Source organism: Hemitrygon akajei, chromosome 11 (assembly GCF_048418815.1).
Source record: "Hemitrygon akajei chromosome 11, sHemAka1.3, whole genome shotgun sequence".
Classification (NCBI taxonomy): Eukaryota; Metazoa; Chordata; class Chondrichthyes; order Myliobatiformes; family Dasyatidae; genus Hemitrygon; species Hemitrygon akajei.
Window position 1 is genome coordinate 2,984,203 of NC_133134.1, and position 13,506 is coordinate 2,997,708.

At 44.9% G+C, this 13,506-nt stretch overlaps 1 protein-coding gene across 1 annotated transcript in view; it reads left to right on the top strand.

Annotated features, from left to right (window-relative positions):
- ift140 (intraflagellar transport 140 homolog (Chlamydomonas)) overlaps positions 1–13,506 on the top strand; it is a 279,472-nt gene that overhangs the window by 108,384 nt on the left and 157,582 nt on the right. The window contains exon 15 of the mRNA XM_073060034.1: positions 8,666–8,802. Within this exon, the coding sequence (XP_072916135.1) occupies positions 8,666–8,802 (137 nt within the window). The remainder of the gene's footprint in view (positions 1–8,665; positions 8,803–13,506) is intronic.

Sequence of the window (13,506 nt, forward strand, 5' to 3'; positions counted from 1 at the left end):
TTTAGGAATCAGATGGCAGAGGGGAAGAAGCTGTTTCTGAGTCGCTGAGTGTGTGCCTTCAGGCTTCTGTATCTCCTACCTGATGGTAACAGTGAGAAAAGGGCATGCCCTGGGTGCTGGAGATCTTTAATAATGGACGCTGCCTTTCTGAGACACCACTCCCTAAAGATGTCCTGGGTACTTTGTAGACTAGTACCCAAGATGGAGCTGACTAGATTTACAACATTCTGCAGCTTCTTTCGGTCCTGTGCAGTAGCCCCTCCATACCAGACAGTGATGTAAACAGGGCTTTGGCGAGAACTGGCGGACTGTAGGTAAGCTTATTCCATAGTTCTTAATGAACTCAATAGAGAGAATAGAGGGTATGTCTACAGCAGTGGTCCCCAACTACCGGGCCGCGAGGAAACAATATGATTTGTCGCTATGAAACAATGTGATTCAGTTGCACCTTTCCTCATTCCCTGTCACGCCCACTGTTGAATTTGAACGCACACGAGGTCATCAGTTGCCTAAACGCAGAGATAACCTTGCGCCAGGGATCACTGGTTCCGCCAGGTAACCGGCCGCCTCACACGGGCTGATGAGAAGTGACGATGCTACTGAACTGGAGTGCGGACAGATGGGCGCTGCCTCTAAACCTGTTTAGCACACCGAAAGGTCTTGGGAAATCCGGTGCTAAAATATTTGTAGACGACCTAATTTGGGCTCAGGGTTTCATAAGTAGCAGAGCAGCTACCTCGCTGCGATCTACTGAAAGTTATCCCTCGAGCCAAACTTTTGTCGGCCAGTAGATCCTACCTACCTACAAGGGGGGCAGGCACGCGCCCTGTTGCACTCCTCAGTCGGTCGGTTGCTCTCTCCGGACTGCGACCACCGCGGCCCTGGTACGGGGACCTCCGGCCCTTACCTTGTCCTCTCACTGGTGTGTTGCAATGATTTTATATGTTCATACAAGGAAAATATGTGCTGTGTGTTTAATATCCAAACATTACTTAAAATGTTATGATGCTGTTGACTTATAAGTGAGTTGTAATTGACTTATGCGCTGTGTGTTTAATATTAAATTCGTTAGATAAACCCTTTTAGAAATGAAATTGAGTGTATTAGCCATTTATAAGTGATTTATAATTGACTTATCACCTATATTCTATATTCCAGTCAATATTAACACCCACACGCCCCCCCCCCCCCCCCCCCCCACTGGCTGGTCCGCAAGAATATTAAGAATATTGTCAATATTAAACCGGTCTGCAGTGCAGAAAAGGTTGGTGACCCCTGGTCTGCAGACCCAGTGTTCTCTTCTGGGTGTCAGACGTGGGATTTCCAGGCGACTCCCAGCCTCCCTGATGGCCACATCTGAACCATGTGCATTGAGGGATGCAGCTCCAGCTCCTTTAGAGACCGTGTTAGGGAATTGGAGCTGCAGCTCCATGACCTTCGGCAAGGGAAGCAGTGATAGACAGGAGGTACAGGGAGGAGGTCATCCCAGAGCTACAGGAGATGGATGAATGGGTGACTGTCAGGAGAAGGAAGGGGAACTCAGGCTACATCCACACTAGACCAGATAATTTTGAAAACACCGGTTTCGCATAAAAACGATAGGTGTCCACACTAAGCGTTTTTGAAATACTTCTGTCCACATTAAAACAGATATTTCGGCGAATCTCAGTTACAGTTCAGTTACAGACTAGAAAAACTTAAATAACAGACAGCAGTTGGCTCTCACGCAGGAGGACTTAAAACTGAAAAAAAAACAAATACTGGAGCGTATGGAGGCAACTGACAGGGAGTTCACGGACAGTATGACCCAGCTGACGACAAACATTGAAGAACTGTCTTACTCTGTTGCATTAATAAAACCCCTTGTTAAATGTATAAAACATGCCTGCATCAGTATTATCTTGTATTTCCATACAATGTTACATTAGGATGTTACACATCTATTGTCAGAGAAGTACTTGCATAAATAGGTAAACCACCTTCGTACGAGCAAGGACAGAAAACAGGGCAAAGTGAGTATACTTATTTATTCAATAAGTTATGGATCAAAGTATTTGGTGAGTACATTTCTAACTCTTCTGGCTTCAGTCTCGTTGCCGTCCATTCTGAAATTGTTAGGTTGCGTTCAAGAAGACAATGAAATGGCGCGCTGCCATCAGCATCTGTTCCATCACGTCATGACAGCATTTTTAAACTTCTCCGGTTACCCTGACCACACTACTCCGACCAATCCGGTGTTTTCAAAGTTACACACTCTGGAGGGCGTTTTAGAAAAGCTCCGTTTTCAGGGGAGGAAAACGCTGTTTTAGTGTGGACGGAGGGTCAAAACGAAGAGAAAAAGCTTGGGTTACGGATTTATCCAGTCTAGTGGGGAGGTAACCTCAGATAGCAGTGAACACCTGCGTGGCTGTGCCCCTCAACAGTTACTCCATTTTGAGTACTATTGGGGGGGTGGGCACTGAGTCTGGCCCTGTGGCTCAGAAGAGTAGGGTACTGAAGAGAAACAGATAGGTGATTCTCTTTAGTCAGGGGAACAGATAGGCGATTCTGTGGACATAAAAAAGGAAACAGTGATGGTAGTTTGTCTCCCAGGTAACAGGATCCGAGATGTTTCTGAACACGTCCAAAATATCCTGAAAAGGGAGGGTGAGCAGCCAGAAGTGGTGGTACATATTGGTACCAACAACATGGGAAGAAAAAGGGAGGAAGTCCTGAAAAAAAATTACAGGGAGTTGGGAAGGAAGCTGAGAAGGAGGACGTCAAGCGTAGTAATCTTGGAATTACTGCCTGTGCCCCACAACAGTGAGGATAGGAATAGAATGAGGTGGCAGATAGATGCATGGCTGAAGGATTGGAGCAGGGGCAGGGATTCAGATTTCTGAATAATTAGGACCTCTTTTGGGGCAGGTGGGAGATGTACCAAAGGGACAGGTTCTACTTGAATCCAAGGGGGACCAATATCCTAGCGGGCAGATTTGCTGGAGCTGTTGGGAGTGGTTTAAACTATTATGGTAGGGGGATGGGAATCAGGATGATACAGCTGAGGATGGGCCAGGAAGTTTACAAGTTGATGATGGGTCTAACATGAATGTAAGGAAGGACAAGCCAATGAATGGATGCAAATGCAGGCAGAGCAAAGAATTAAATTGTACCACAGAGACAAAATTCAAAAGGACAAAGAATGCAGGACTGAACATGCTGTATTTAAATGCGCGTAGCATTCGGAATAAGGTGGATGAACTTGTGGCACAATTAGAGATTGGTTGGTATGACATTGTGGGCATTACTCAGTCGTGGCTGAAAGAAGTCCATAGTTGGGAGCTTAAGATTAAAGGATATACTTTGTATCGAAAGGCATAGGTGGTGGTGTGGCTCTGTTGGTAAGAGATGGAATTACATCTTTTGAAAGAGGTAACATAGGGTCAGAGAATGTTGAACCTTTGTGGGTGAAGTTAAGAAGTTGCAAGATTTAAGAAAACCATTATGGGAATCATATATAGGCCTCCAAATAGTAGCCAAAATGTGGGGTTGAGATTGCAAAGGGAGCTGTAAAAAGTAATAAGGGTAATGACACAATTGTAATGGGGAACTTCAATATGCAAGGGGATTGGAAAAATCAGGTTGGTGTCAGATCTCAAGAAAGGGAATTTGTCGAGTGCCTACAAGATGGCTTTTTAGAGCAGCTTGTGCTTGATATTTCCTGATTGATTAAACAATATGGTAAGAAGGCAGGTGATGGGGTTGAGTGGGATCTGGGATCAGCCATGATGGAATGACGGAGCAGACTTGTGTACAATGTCCAGTGTATGTTACTCAAAATGGTTTCTTTGGTTTGTTAAGAGTAGGAATGCTTCTTTGTCTGATAAGTGTTTCTCTCGCAGTTGTTTAGCTTTAGACTTGCTGATATGGGGATTGTATTCATTTGTTAACCAATGGGGAATGTTATTTTGTCTTGTGAGGCTGGGAACTTGGGGGTTTTCGCGGTTTTTTCAGAGGAGTCGGGAAGGAGATGCCGAGGAAGGTGGACGTGCGCTGCACTGCTTGGTTGACCACCGGGGTGGTCCCAGGTGCAAGGATGTGGAGGTTGGAGGAAAGTGACGAGGGGTCGAATGGTTTGATGGTTGAGCTCCAACTATGTGCACTAAACTGACTGAACTTTGATAAGTTGGCGCCTTTTACTTTTTCTTTTCTTTCATATATACTGTATTGCATAGTACTCTTTTAGTTTTAGTAAAATCTTTAAAGTGTATTTCATAACAGTATCTGGTGTGAGTTTGATACTGTGTGTGTGCGCGCGGCATAAATTTGATTCCCACAGCACCTGCGTGTACAGGAGGTGGGGTTGGTGAGTGGCTGGATCTCCTTTTCCCCTAGACATATATCAGCCTGTTGGGTGAGTGTTACACTTGATAGGCTGAATGGCTTAATTCTGCTCCTATGTCTTATGGTTTTAAAACCGGGGACATAGACTTAGGGTGAAAGGGGAAAGATTTAAAAGGTATCCAAGAGACAAGTTGAGCACACAGAGGGTGAAGAGTATATGGAATAAGCTGTCAGAGGAAGTGGTTGAGGTGGGTACAATAGTATCATTTAAGAAGCACTTGAATAGATACATGGTGGAGTGGGGCTTAGAGTGATATGGGCCGAACACAGGAAATTGGGACTAGCTGGTTGGACACCATTGTCAGCATGTATTTATTGGACCGAAAGCTCTATATCTGTGCTGCATTGCTCTGTGATGTATTGGAAAGCTTGCTTTCTTTAATAGCAATAAAGGTGGCCATGATCATCAAAGTGATGAAGAGAGTTATTGCAAGTGTGATGTAATTTTAAAGTAAAGAAGCCATTACCCAAATGTAGTGAGGAGAGAGGATCATGGCAAAAAAGGAAGCTGGAGAGGTCCTGGGCAAAGTGATTGGCAGGTGAGGAAAAGAGAAGAAGCAAGAGAGACCAGAGTGCAGAAATGAAGAAGAGGGAACATTTACCAGAAATTGGAGAACGTATTGGTCATGCCATCATGTTGGAGGCTACTTTCATTCTGGGCCCCAAATAGTCCTTCCAGGAGAGGCAGCATTTCCCCTGCGAATCTGTCGGGTCATTTGCTGTATTCAATGTTCCGGATGTGGCCTTCTCTACATTGGTGAGACCTAATGTAGATAAAGGGACTGCTTTGTCAAGTACCTTTGCTTCAACTGCAAAAAGTGGAATTTCCCTATGCCCAACCATTTTAATTCCAATCCCCATTCCCATTCTGACATGTCAATCCATGGCTTCCTCTGCTGCCACAATGATGCCACTCTCAGGTTGGAGAGGCAACACCTCATATTCCATCTGGGTAACCTCCAACCTGAGGGCATGAATATCAATTTCTCCAACTTATGGTAATTTTTCCCCTTTCCCACTTCCCTCTTCTTCAATTCCCCAAACTGGCCCCCTCTTACCTCTTCACCTACCTAGCACTTACCGCTGAAACACTTACTTCTTCACTTTCTCCCATGGTCCACTCTCCTCTCCTATCAGATTCATTTTTCTCCATCCCTTTATTTTTTCCACCTATCACCTCCCAGCTTTTTACTATGTCATGATCTCTCACCCACCCACCTGGCTTTACCTATCACCTTCTATATTGCCCTCTTTTCCCTCCCCCATCTTCTTATTCTGCCTTCTTCCCACCTCCTCTCCAGACCTGGTGAAGGGTCATAGCCTAAATCATTGACTGTTTATTCCTCTCCATTGATGCTGCCCGACCTGCTGAGTTCTTCCAGTACTTTGTGTATGTGTTGCTCTGGATTTCCAGCATCTGTAGAATCTCTTGTGTTTAAAAAAATGTGTTGTAATCAGGTAGGAGATACAGAAGCCTGAAGGCCCACACTCAGCAATTCAGGAACAGCTTTTTCCTCTCTGCCATCCGATTCCTAAATGGACATTGAAGCTTTGGACACTACCTCACTTTTTTAATATAGAGTATTTCTGTTTTTTTGCACATTAAAAAAATCTATTCAATACATGTAATTGATTTACTTGTTTATTATGTTTTATTTTATTTATTATTTTTTCTCTCTGCTAGATCATGCATTGAACTGATGCTGTTAAATTAACAAATTTCATGTCACATGCTGATGATAAACCTGATTCTGTAACTGTGAGATTCAGATGGAAGAATGAAATTAAAAACATACTAGAAACACTGAGTTAGCATCACGATGAGAGGTAAAACAGAGGTAACGTTGTAGTTGTGATACAAACAAGAAAGGCTAGTCTTGTTGAATTGTTGAGTCTGATATTAAAGTCGGAGTGGACTTTATTGTCAGATGCCCAAGTACATGTACACAGGTGCATTGGAAAAAGTTACAGCAACATCACAGCCACAGGCACCATTCACACAGAAAGCATAAATTAAGCATGAATTATACACCATTTTTTAAAAGAAAACAACATTAGAACAAAAAATAAACTCCTTTCCTGATAAATGTGGTCATAGTTTTGTTAAAATGTAGAGATTGGGGGTTTTCTGATTGGTTTAAGAACCAAATGGTTGAAGGGAAATTGTCTTTCTAGAGCCTGGTGTGTGGGACTTCAGGCTTCTGTACCTCCTGCCCGATGGCATGGCATGAATAGTGGAGATCTTTGATGGTTGCCTTCTTCAGGCAGTGCCCTCTGTAAGTATCACCAGTGGGAGTGGGGATGTCCCGAAGTCTCAAATATTGCAATGTACCAAGACAGAAATTCATGTATTGTTCCTTGGGCTTGCTTTGGGCTTTGTTGTCACAGGCAGAGAGATGAGAATAGGAATGGGATGGAGAATTAAACTGACAAACAAGTTTGGGGTGTTATGACCCCAGCCCCCTCCTTTGTGAGATTCGCAAGAGCCCTAGACAAGGGGGGGGGGTCAAATGACCCAAGAGAGAGAGGGAGACGTGCTGAAGACCACGTTCCCCCGGGAAGCAGAATAAAGCGACTCTTTGACTATTGTCTCATGAAGACCACGTGTAGAGCCCTCGGGCAAAGTGGGCTGGTCGCTCAACAAGACAAAAACCTCGGACGTAGCCATTGTCTGGGGAGATACCTTTGTGAGATAAGGAACTGGCCTACTTGCAAAATCTCAGGGCAATGTGAGATGGGCGATGGGGGAAGGATTGCCTCGCCCCCCCCACCCTGATGGACATCTACAACCCTGCCAGTCCAGATAAAAGGTGGGCTGCCGAGGCGGGGCGCCAGACGCACCAGAAGATACGCGAGAATTCCTGCGACTGCGTTTAGAGAGCGACAGCCGGTGGTGGGGTTCGTGTGCGTCCTTCCCTTGCCTGGGATTGGCGACATCACCACGGAAGAATGGCCTAGCTACAGGGGAAGCCACAGATGAGAGTCCATTCCCCAACGAGACTTCCGACTACCTCCTACAGGTTGGAAAAACTGTTGGGTAAATGTTTCATTCTCTCTCTCTCTTTCTAACAAAAGTGCACCAACGCGACATCACGACAACGGCAGCGGGTGGAACTGCAGTGACCGCAAAAAAGACTTTTGAATATCCAGTAAACAATATATATCTACATTACCCCTAGACAACTGTAGAGCTTATTTCTGATTGATTATTACTATACCTGTGCTTTAGATTGAGTTGTGACGACGTATATGATCTGAATGTTTTGTATTAACCATACGTTTGTGCCCCTTTATAAATAAAAACGTTTGAAAATAGTAGCATCAGGCTTCGGTGGCTCCATCTATCTTTGCTGGAAAACTACCCGGTTACTGGGGAACGTAACAGGGGTGAGTGGGATCTTTGGTTATGCTGGCTATTTTACTGAGTACCACCTATGCTGTCTCTGCTAAATCCTTCACATTCAAGGAATAAGGAAACATCGTGAGCATTGAGCTAAATCACATGGTTCTGTTGGGCAGACGACACAGTTCACATGCATTGAACCAGATTCCTGAAATAGAGTGTGTATTTCAACTTATCTCATGAGAAAATTTTATCAGCAGACAACAAATGATTCTCAGAGGCTTTTTGTAAAAGTGCAAAATTCCCACTGACTCCCGCAATTCCTTGGTTCTGCTAAAAGTGGGGAACGAACATTATGGATAGCTTTGGGAACCTGTACTCCACACATTGGATGCAATTATAAGCCCGACTCAAACAGTGAATGGAATGCACCCCCCTCAAATCATCCACCTCCCCATCCTATCCACATATCCTGCCCAATCCGTGGAAGATTCTGAGGTTCAGTTCCTGCTGCTGTCTGTAAGGAGTTTGTACATTCTCCCATGACCACATGGGTTTCTTCTGGGTGCTCGGACACGTGGGTTGGGGTCAGTAGGTTGTGGGCATACCATGTTAGCACCGGAAGTGTGGCGTCACTTGCAGGCTGCTCGGCACAATCCTTGTTGATTTGATTTGATGCAAACAACGTATTTCACTCTGTTTTGATGTACGTGTGACAATAAAGCTGATTTTGAATTATCAGAGTAATCTTGTCATAGTTAGCTGCATTCCGGGTCACCTGATGAACATCAATGAGCAACTTGACTTGTGATTCTTCCATTAACTTTGTCAATTGCAAGTTGTATTGTGTAGGTTCAGCTTTGCTGATGTTTTTCTTGGAGCTTTTGCCAGAATCTGCCCTTCTGAAATACCAATAAGTTTTGCTGATGTTCCCCATAGGCAAACGGCTGCCCGGGTTCCAGGGTCTTTTTCTATGACGTGGAGACTGATACAGTAAACTACTTTGACTTTGAAACTGCCAAGCCAAGCAATGAAAACTGTTCCATGCCTTGTTTGGAAGAGAGTGATATAGAAAAGTAAGTATGTTTGAAGGTGTTGCTGCCTGAGAGGGAAATTAATTCTGCCAGGCATTGGAAGCTTAAGGCTACACAAGGATTGTTTATTAATGGTATTTCTTGCACAGAAGCAGAATCAGGTGTAATATCGCCGGCATATGTTGTGAAATTTGTTGTTTTGTGGCAGCAGTGCATTGCGATACATAATTTAAAAACTAAAAATTACAATAATAAATTTATTTATTTATTTATATAAATAAAGTAAGTAGGGCAAAAAAAAGTGAGGTAGTGTTCATGGGTTCATTGCCCATTCAGAAATCTAATGGCAGACAGATAGAAGGTGTTCCTGAAACGTTGAGTGTGTGTCTTCAGGTTCCTGTGCCTCTTCCTTGATGGTAGCAGTGAGATGAGGGCATATCCTGGGTGATGGGGGCTTAATGATAGATGCCACCTTTTTGAGGTATGAAGGAAGTGATGAGTTGGAGGATTACAATGAATGACATATTGGGGTGGAGGGAGGTGGTTTACTTGTGCAGTGAAGTAGAGTTTGTTTTATACCACAGGTGACTTCTAAGCATGAGACTAGAGTCACAACTCAGTAGGTCAGGTCGTTCAGGTATCTGTGATTTTTAAAAATCATTTGGATGAGAAGGTCACACACACACACCATTGGAAGAACTCAGCAGGTCAGGTAGTGTCTGTGATTTTTAAAAATCATTTGGATGAGAAGGTCACACACACTGTTGGAAGAACTCAGCAGGTCAGGTAGTGTCTGTGAAGTTTATAAATCATTTGGATGAGAAGGTCACACACACTGTTGGAAGAACTCAGCAGGTCAGGTAGTGTCTGTGAAGTTTATAAATCATTTGGATGAGAAGGTCACACACACTGTTGGAAGAACTCAGCAGGTCAGGTAGTGTCTGTGAAGTTTATAAATCATTTGGATGAGAAGGTCACACACACTGTTGGAAGAACTCAGCAGGTCAGGTAGTGTCTGTGGAGAGCAGTGAAGAGAATGAAAGGTTCCTGATGAAAGGTTTCAGCCCAAAACATTTGCTCTGTGCCTGACCTGCACAATTCTTCAAGCATTTTATGTGTGTTCCTCTGGATTTCCGGCATCTGCAGATGTAGAATCGTGTGTGGGGAAAAAATGGGTGGGTTTGTAATAAACAAGAGAAAGTCTGCTGATGCTGGAAATCCAAAGCTACACACAGAAAATGCTGGAGGAACTCAGCAAGTCAGGCAGCTTGGAAAAGTAGAGGAAGGAGGCTAGCTAAAAGGTGATAGGTACAGCCAGGAGTGTTGGAAAGGTACAGGGCTGGAGAAGAAGGAATTTGATAGGAAAGGTGAGTGCACAATAGGAGGGAGGGGAAGGAAGTGGTAGGTAGGTGAGAAGAGGTAAAAGGTCTGTGGGGAGTAGAAGAAGAGGGGAGAGGGAGGGAACAATTTTTTGACCAGAAGGAGAAACTGATATTTGACAAGGACCCCACGAGAGACTCATCCAGAAAGTCATGAGGCATGGGATCAGTGGAACCTTAGCTGTTTGGATAAAAAATTGGCTTACAGAAGAAAGCAGAGTGTAGTAGTGGAAGGAAAGTATTCTGCCTGGGGGTCAGTGACTAGTGGAGTGTTGCAAGGATCTGTCCTGGGACCCCTGCTCTTTGTGATTTTTATAAATGACCTGGATGTTTGCAGTTGACACGAAGATTGGAGGAGTTGTGGATGGAGCTGTAGGTTGTCAAAGGTTACAAGAGGATATAGACAGGATGCAAAGTTGGGCAGAAAAGTGGCAGATGGAGTTCAATCTGGATAAGTGTGAGGTGATGCATTTTGGAAGGGCAAACCAGAAGGCTGAGTACAGGGTTAATGGTTGGTTACTTAAGAGTGTGGATGAACAAAGGGACCTTGGGGTTCAAATCCATACATCCCTCAAGGTCGCTGCACAGGTTGATAGGATAGTTAAGAAGGCCTATGGGATGCTAGGCTTTAATAGGGGGATTGAGTTCAAGAGTAGAGGGGTCATGTTGCAGCTCTACAAATCTCTGGTGAGACCACACTTAGAGTATTGTGTTCAGTTCTGGTCACCTCATTATAGGAAGGATGTGGATGCTATGGAGAGGGTGCAGAGGAGATTTACCAGGATGTTTCCTGGATTGGAAAACAAGTCTTATGAGGCAAGGTTAGCAGAGCTGGGACTTTTCTCTTTGGAGCGTAGAAGAATGAGAGGGGACTTGATAGATGTCTACAAGATTATGAGAGGCATAGATAGAGTGGATAGTCAGTACCTTGTTTCCCAGGGCACCAATAGCAAACACCAGAGGGCATATGTACAAAATTAAGGGAGGGAAGTTTGGGGAGACATCAGGGGTAAGTTTTTTTACACAGAGGGCTGTGAGTGCCTGGAATGACTTGTCAGGGATGGTGGTGGAGGCTAAAGCATTAGGGGTATTTAAGAGCCTCTTGGACAGGCACATGGATGAAAGTAAAATAGAGGGTTACGGGGTAGTGTGGGTTTCGTACTTTTTTTAAAGGATTATATGGGTCGGCACAACATCAAGGGCTGAAGGGCTTGTACTGTGCTGTAGTATTGTAGTGTTCTAGTGATATTCATATCATCAGGCCAGCTGGAATATAAGGTAACACACACAAAAAATGCTAGAGGAACTCAACAGGCCTGGCAGCATCTATGGAAAAGAGGACAGTCGACATTTATGGTTGAGACCCTTCGGCAGGATTGGAGCAAAAAAGATGAGTGGGTTTAAAAGGAGGAGAGAAACACCAAATGATAAGTGAAACCAGGAAGGGGAGGAAAGAAGTAAAGAGCTGGGAAGTTGATTGGTGAAAGAGATACAGGGCTGGAGAAGGAGGAATCTGACAGGCCATGGAAGGGAGAAGAGGGGAGGGGGGCACCAGAGGGAGGCGATGGGTAGGCAAAGAGATGAGGTGAGAGAAGGAAAAGGGGATGGGGAATGGTGAAGGGAGGGCATAACAGGAAGTTTGAGAAATCGATGTTCATACCATCAGGTTGGAAGCTGCCAGACAATATAAGGTGCTGTTACTCTGACCTGAGTGTGGCCTCATCACGATAGTAGGATTGACATATGGGAGTGGGAAGTGGAAATAAAATTGGTGACCATCCAGAGATCCCGCTTCTTCTGGCAGACTGAGCAGGATGCTTGGCGAAGCGGTCTCACCCATATACAGGAGGCCACACTGTGAGCACCAGACACAGTATATGACCCCAACAGACTCACAGGTGAAGTGTCACCTCAGCTGGAAGGACTGTTTGGGGCCCTGAATGGTAGTGAGGGAGGAGGTGTATGGGCAGGTTCAGCACTTATTCCGCTTTGCAGGAGGGAGATTGATGGGGAGGGATGAATGGACAAGGGAATCGCATAGGGTGTGATCCCTGCAGAAAGCGGGAAGTTGGGGGGAAGAGAAGATGTGCTTGGTGGTGGGATCCCATTGGAGATGGCAGCAGCTCCAGAGAATAATGTGCTAGACACAGAGGCTGGTGGGGTGGTACGTGAGGACAAGAAGAAACCTATCCCTGGTAGAGTAGCAGTTGGATGGGGTAAGAGCAGATGTGCATGAAATGGAAGAGATGTGGTTGAGGGCAGTGTTGATGGTGGAGGAAGAGCAGCCTCTTTGAAAGAATTAAGAGAAGAAGATGACATTTTTACAAGTAACAAGGTGGGAAGACGTGTAGTCCAGGTAGCTGTGAGTGCCCGTGGGTTTGTAATAGATATCAGTATATAAACTGTCTCCAGAGATAGAGACAGAGAGATCAAAAAAGGGGAGGGAGGTGTTAGAAATTCGAGGGCAGAGTGGAAGTTGGAGGCAAAGTTGATGAAGTTGACGAGCTCAGCACGGGTGCAGGAAGCAGCAGCAATGCAGTCATGGATGTAGTGTAAGAAAAGTTGGGGAGTGATATCGGTATAGGCTTGGAACATAGACTGTTCCATGTAGCCGACATACAGGCAGGCACAGCTGGGACCCATGCAAGTGCCCATGGCTCCACATTTTGTTTGAAGGAAATGGGAAGAGCCAAAGGAGAAATTATTAAGGGTGAGAACAAGTTCTGTTAGATAGAGGTGAGTGGTGATGGAGGGGAACTGGTTGGGTCTGCTGTGTAGAAAGAAACAGAGAGCTTTGAGGTGGATTGGGACTGGACATCCATAGTGGGGGAAAAAAAATGATGGGGACCAAGGACTTGAAATCATTGAAAAGATCCAGAGGGTGTGAAGCGTAAAGGACATAGGTAGGAAGAAACTGAACTGGGGGGGGGTGGGAATAAGACAGAGTTGAAGTATGCAGATATGAATTCAGTGGGCGGGGCATGAACAAGCTGAAACAATGGGTCTACTTGGACAAGCAGGTTTGTGCATCTTGGGTAGGAGGTAGAAATGTGGGGTGTGGGAACTAAGAAGTTAGTGGCAGTGGATGTGAGATGTAAGGTGTTGCTCCTCCTCCCTGAGGGTGGCCTTATCTTGGCACAAGAGGAGGCCATGGACTACCATTTTGGTCTGGGAATAGGAATCGGAATTAAAATGTTTGGCCACTGGGGAGTTCTGCTTTTGGCAGATGGAGCTGGGATGCTCAACGAAACAGTCCCCCAATTTATGACGGTTCTCGCCAATGTAGAAGTGACTGAACACAATAGATGACCCTGGCAGATTTGCAGGTTTACAGATGACACAAAGTTTCATCTGGGTTAGTAAGTTG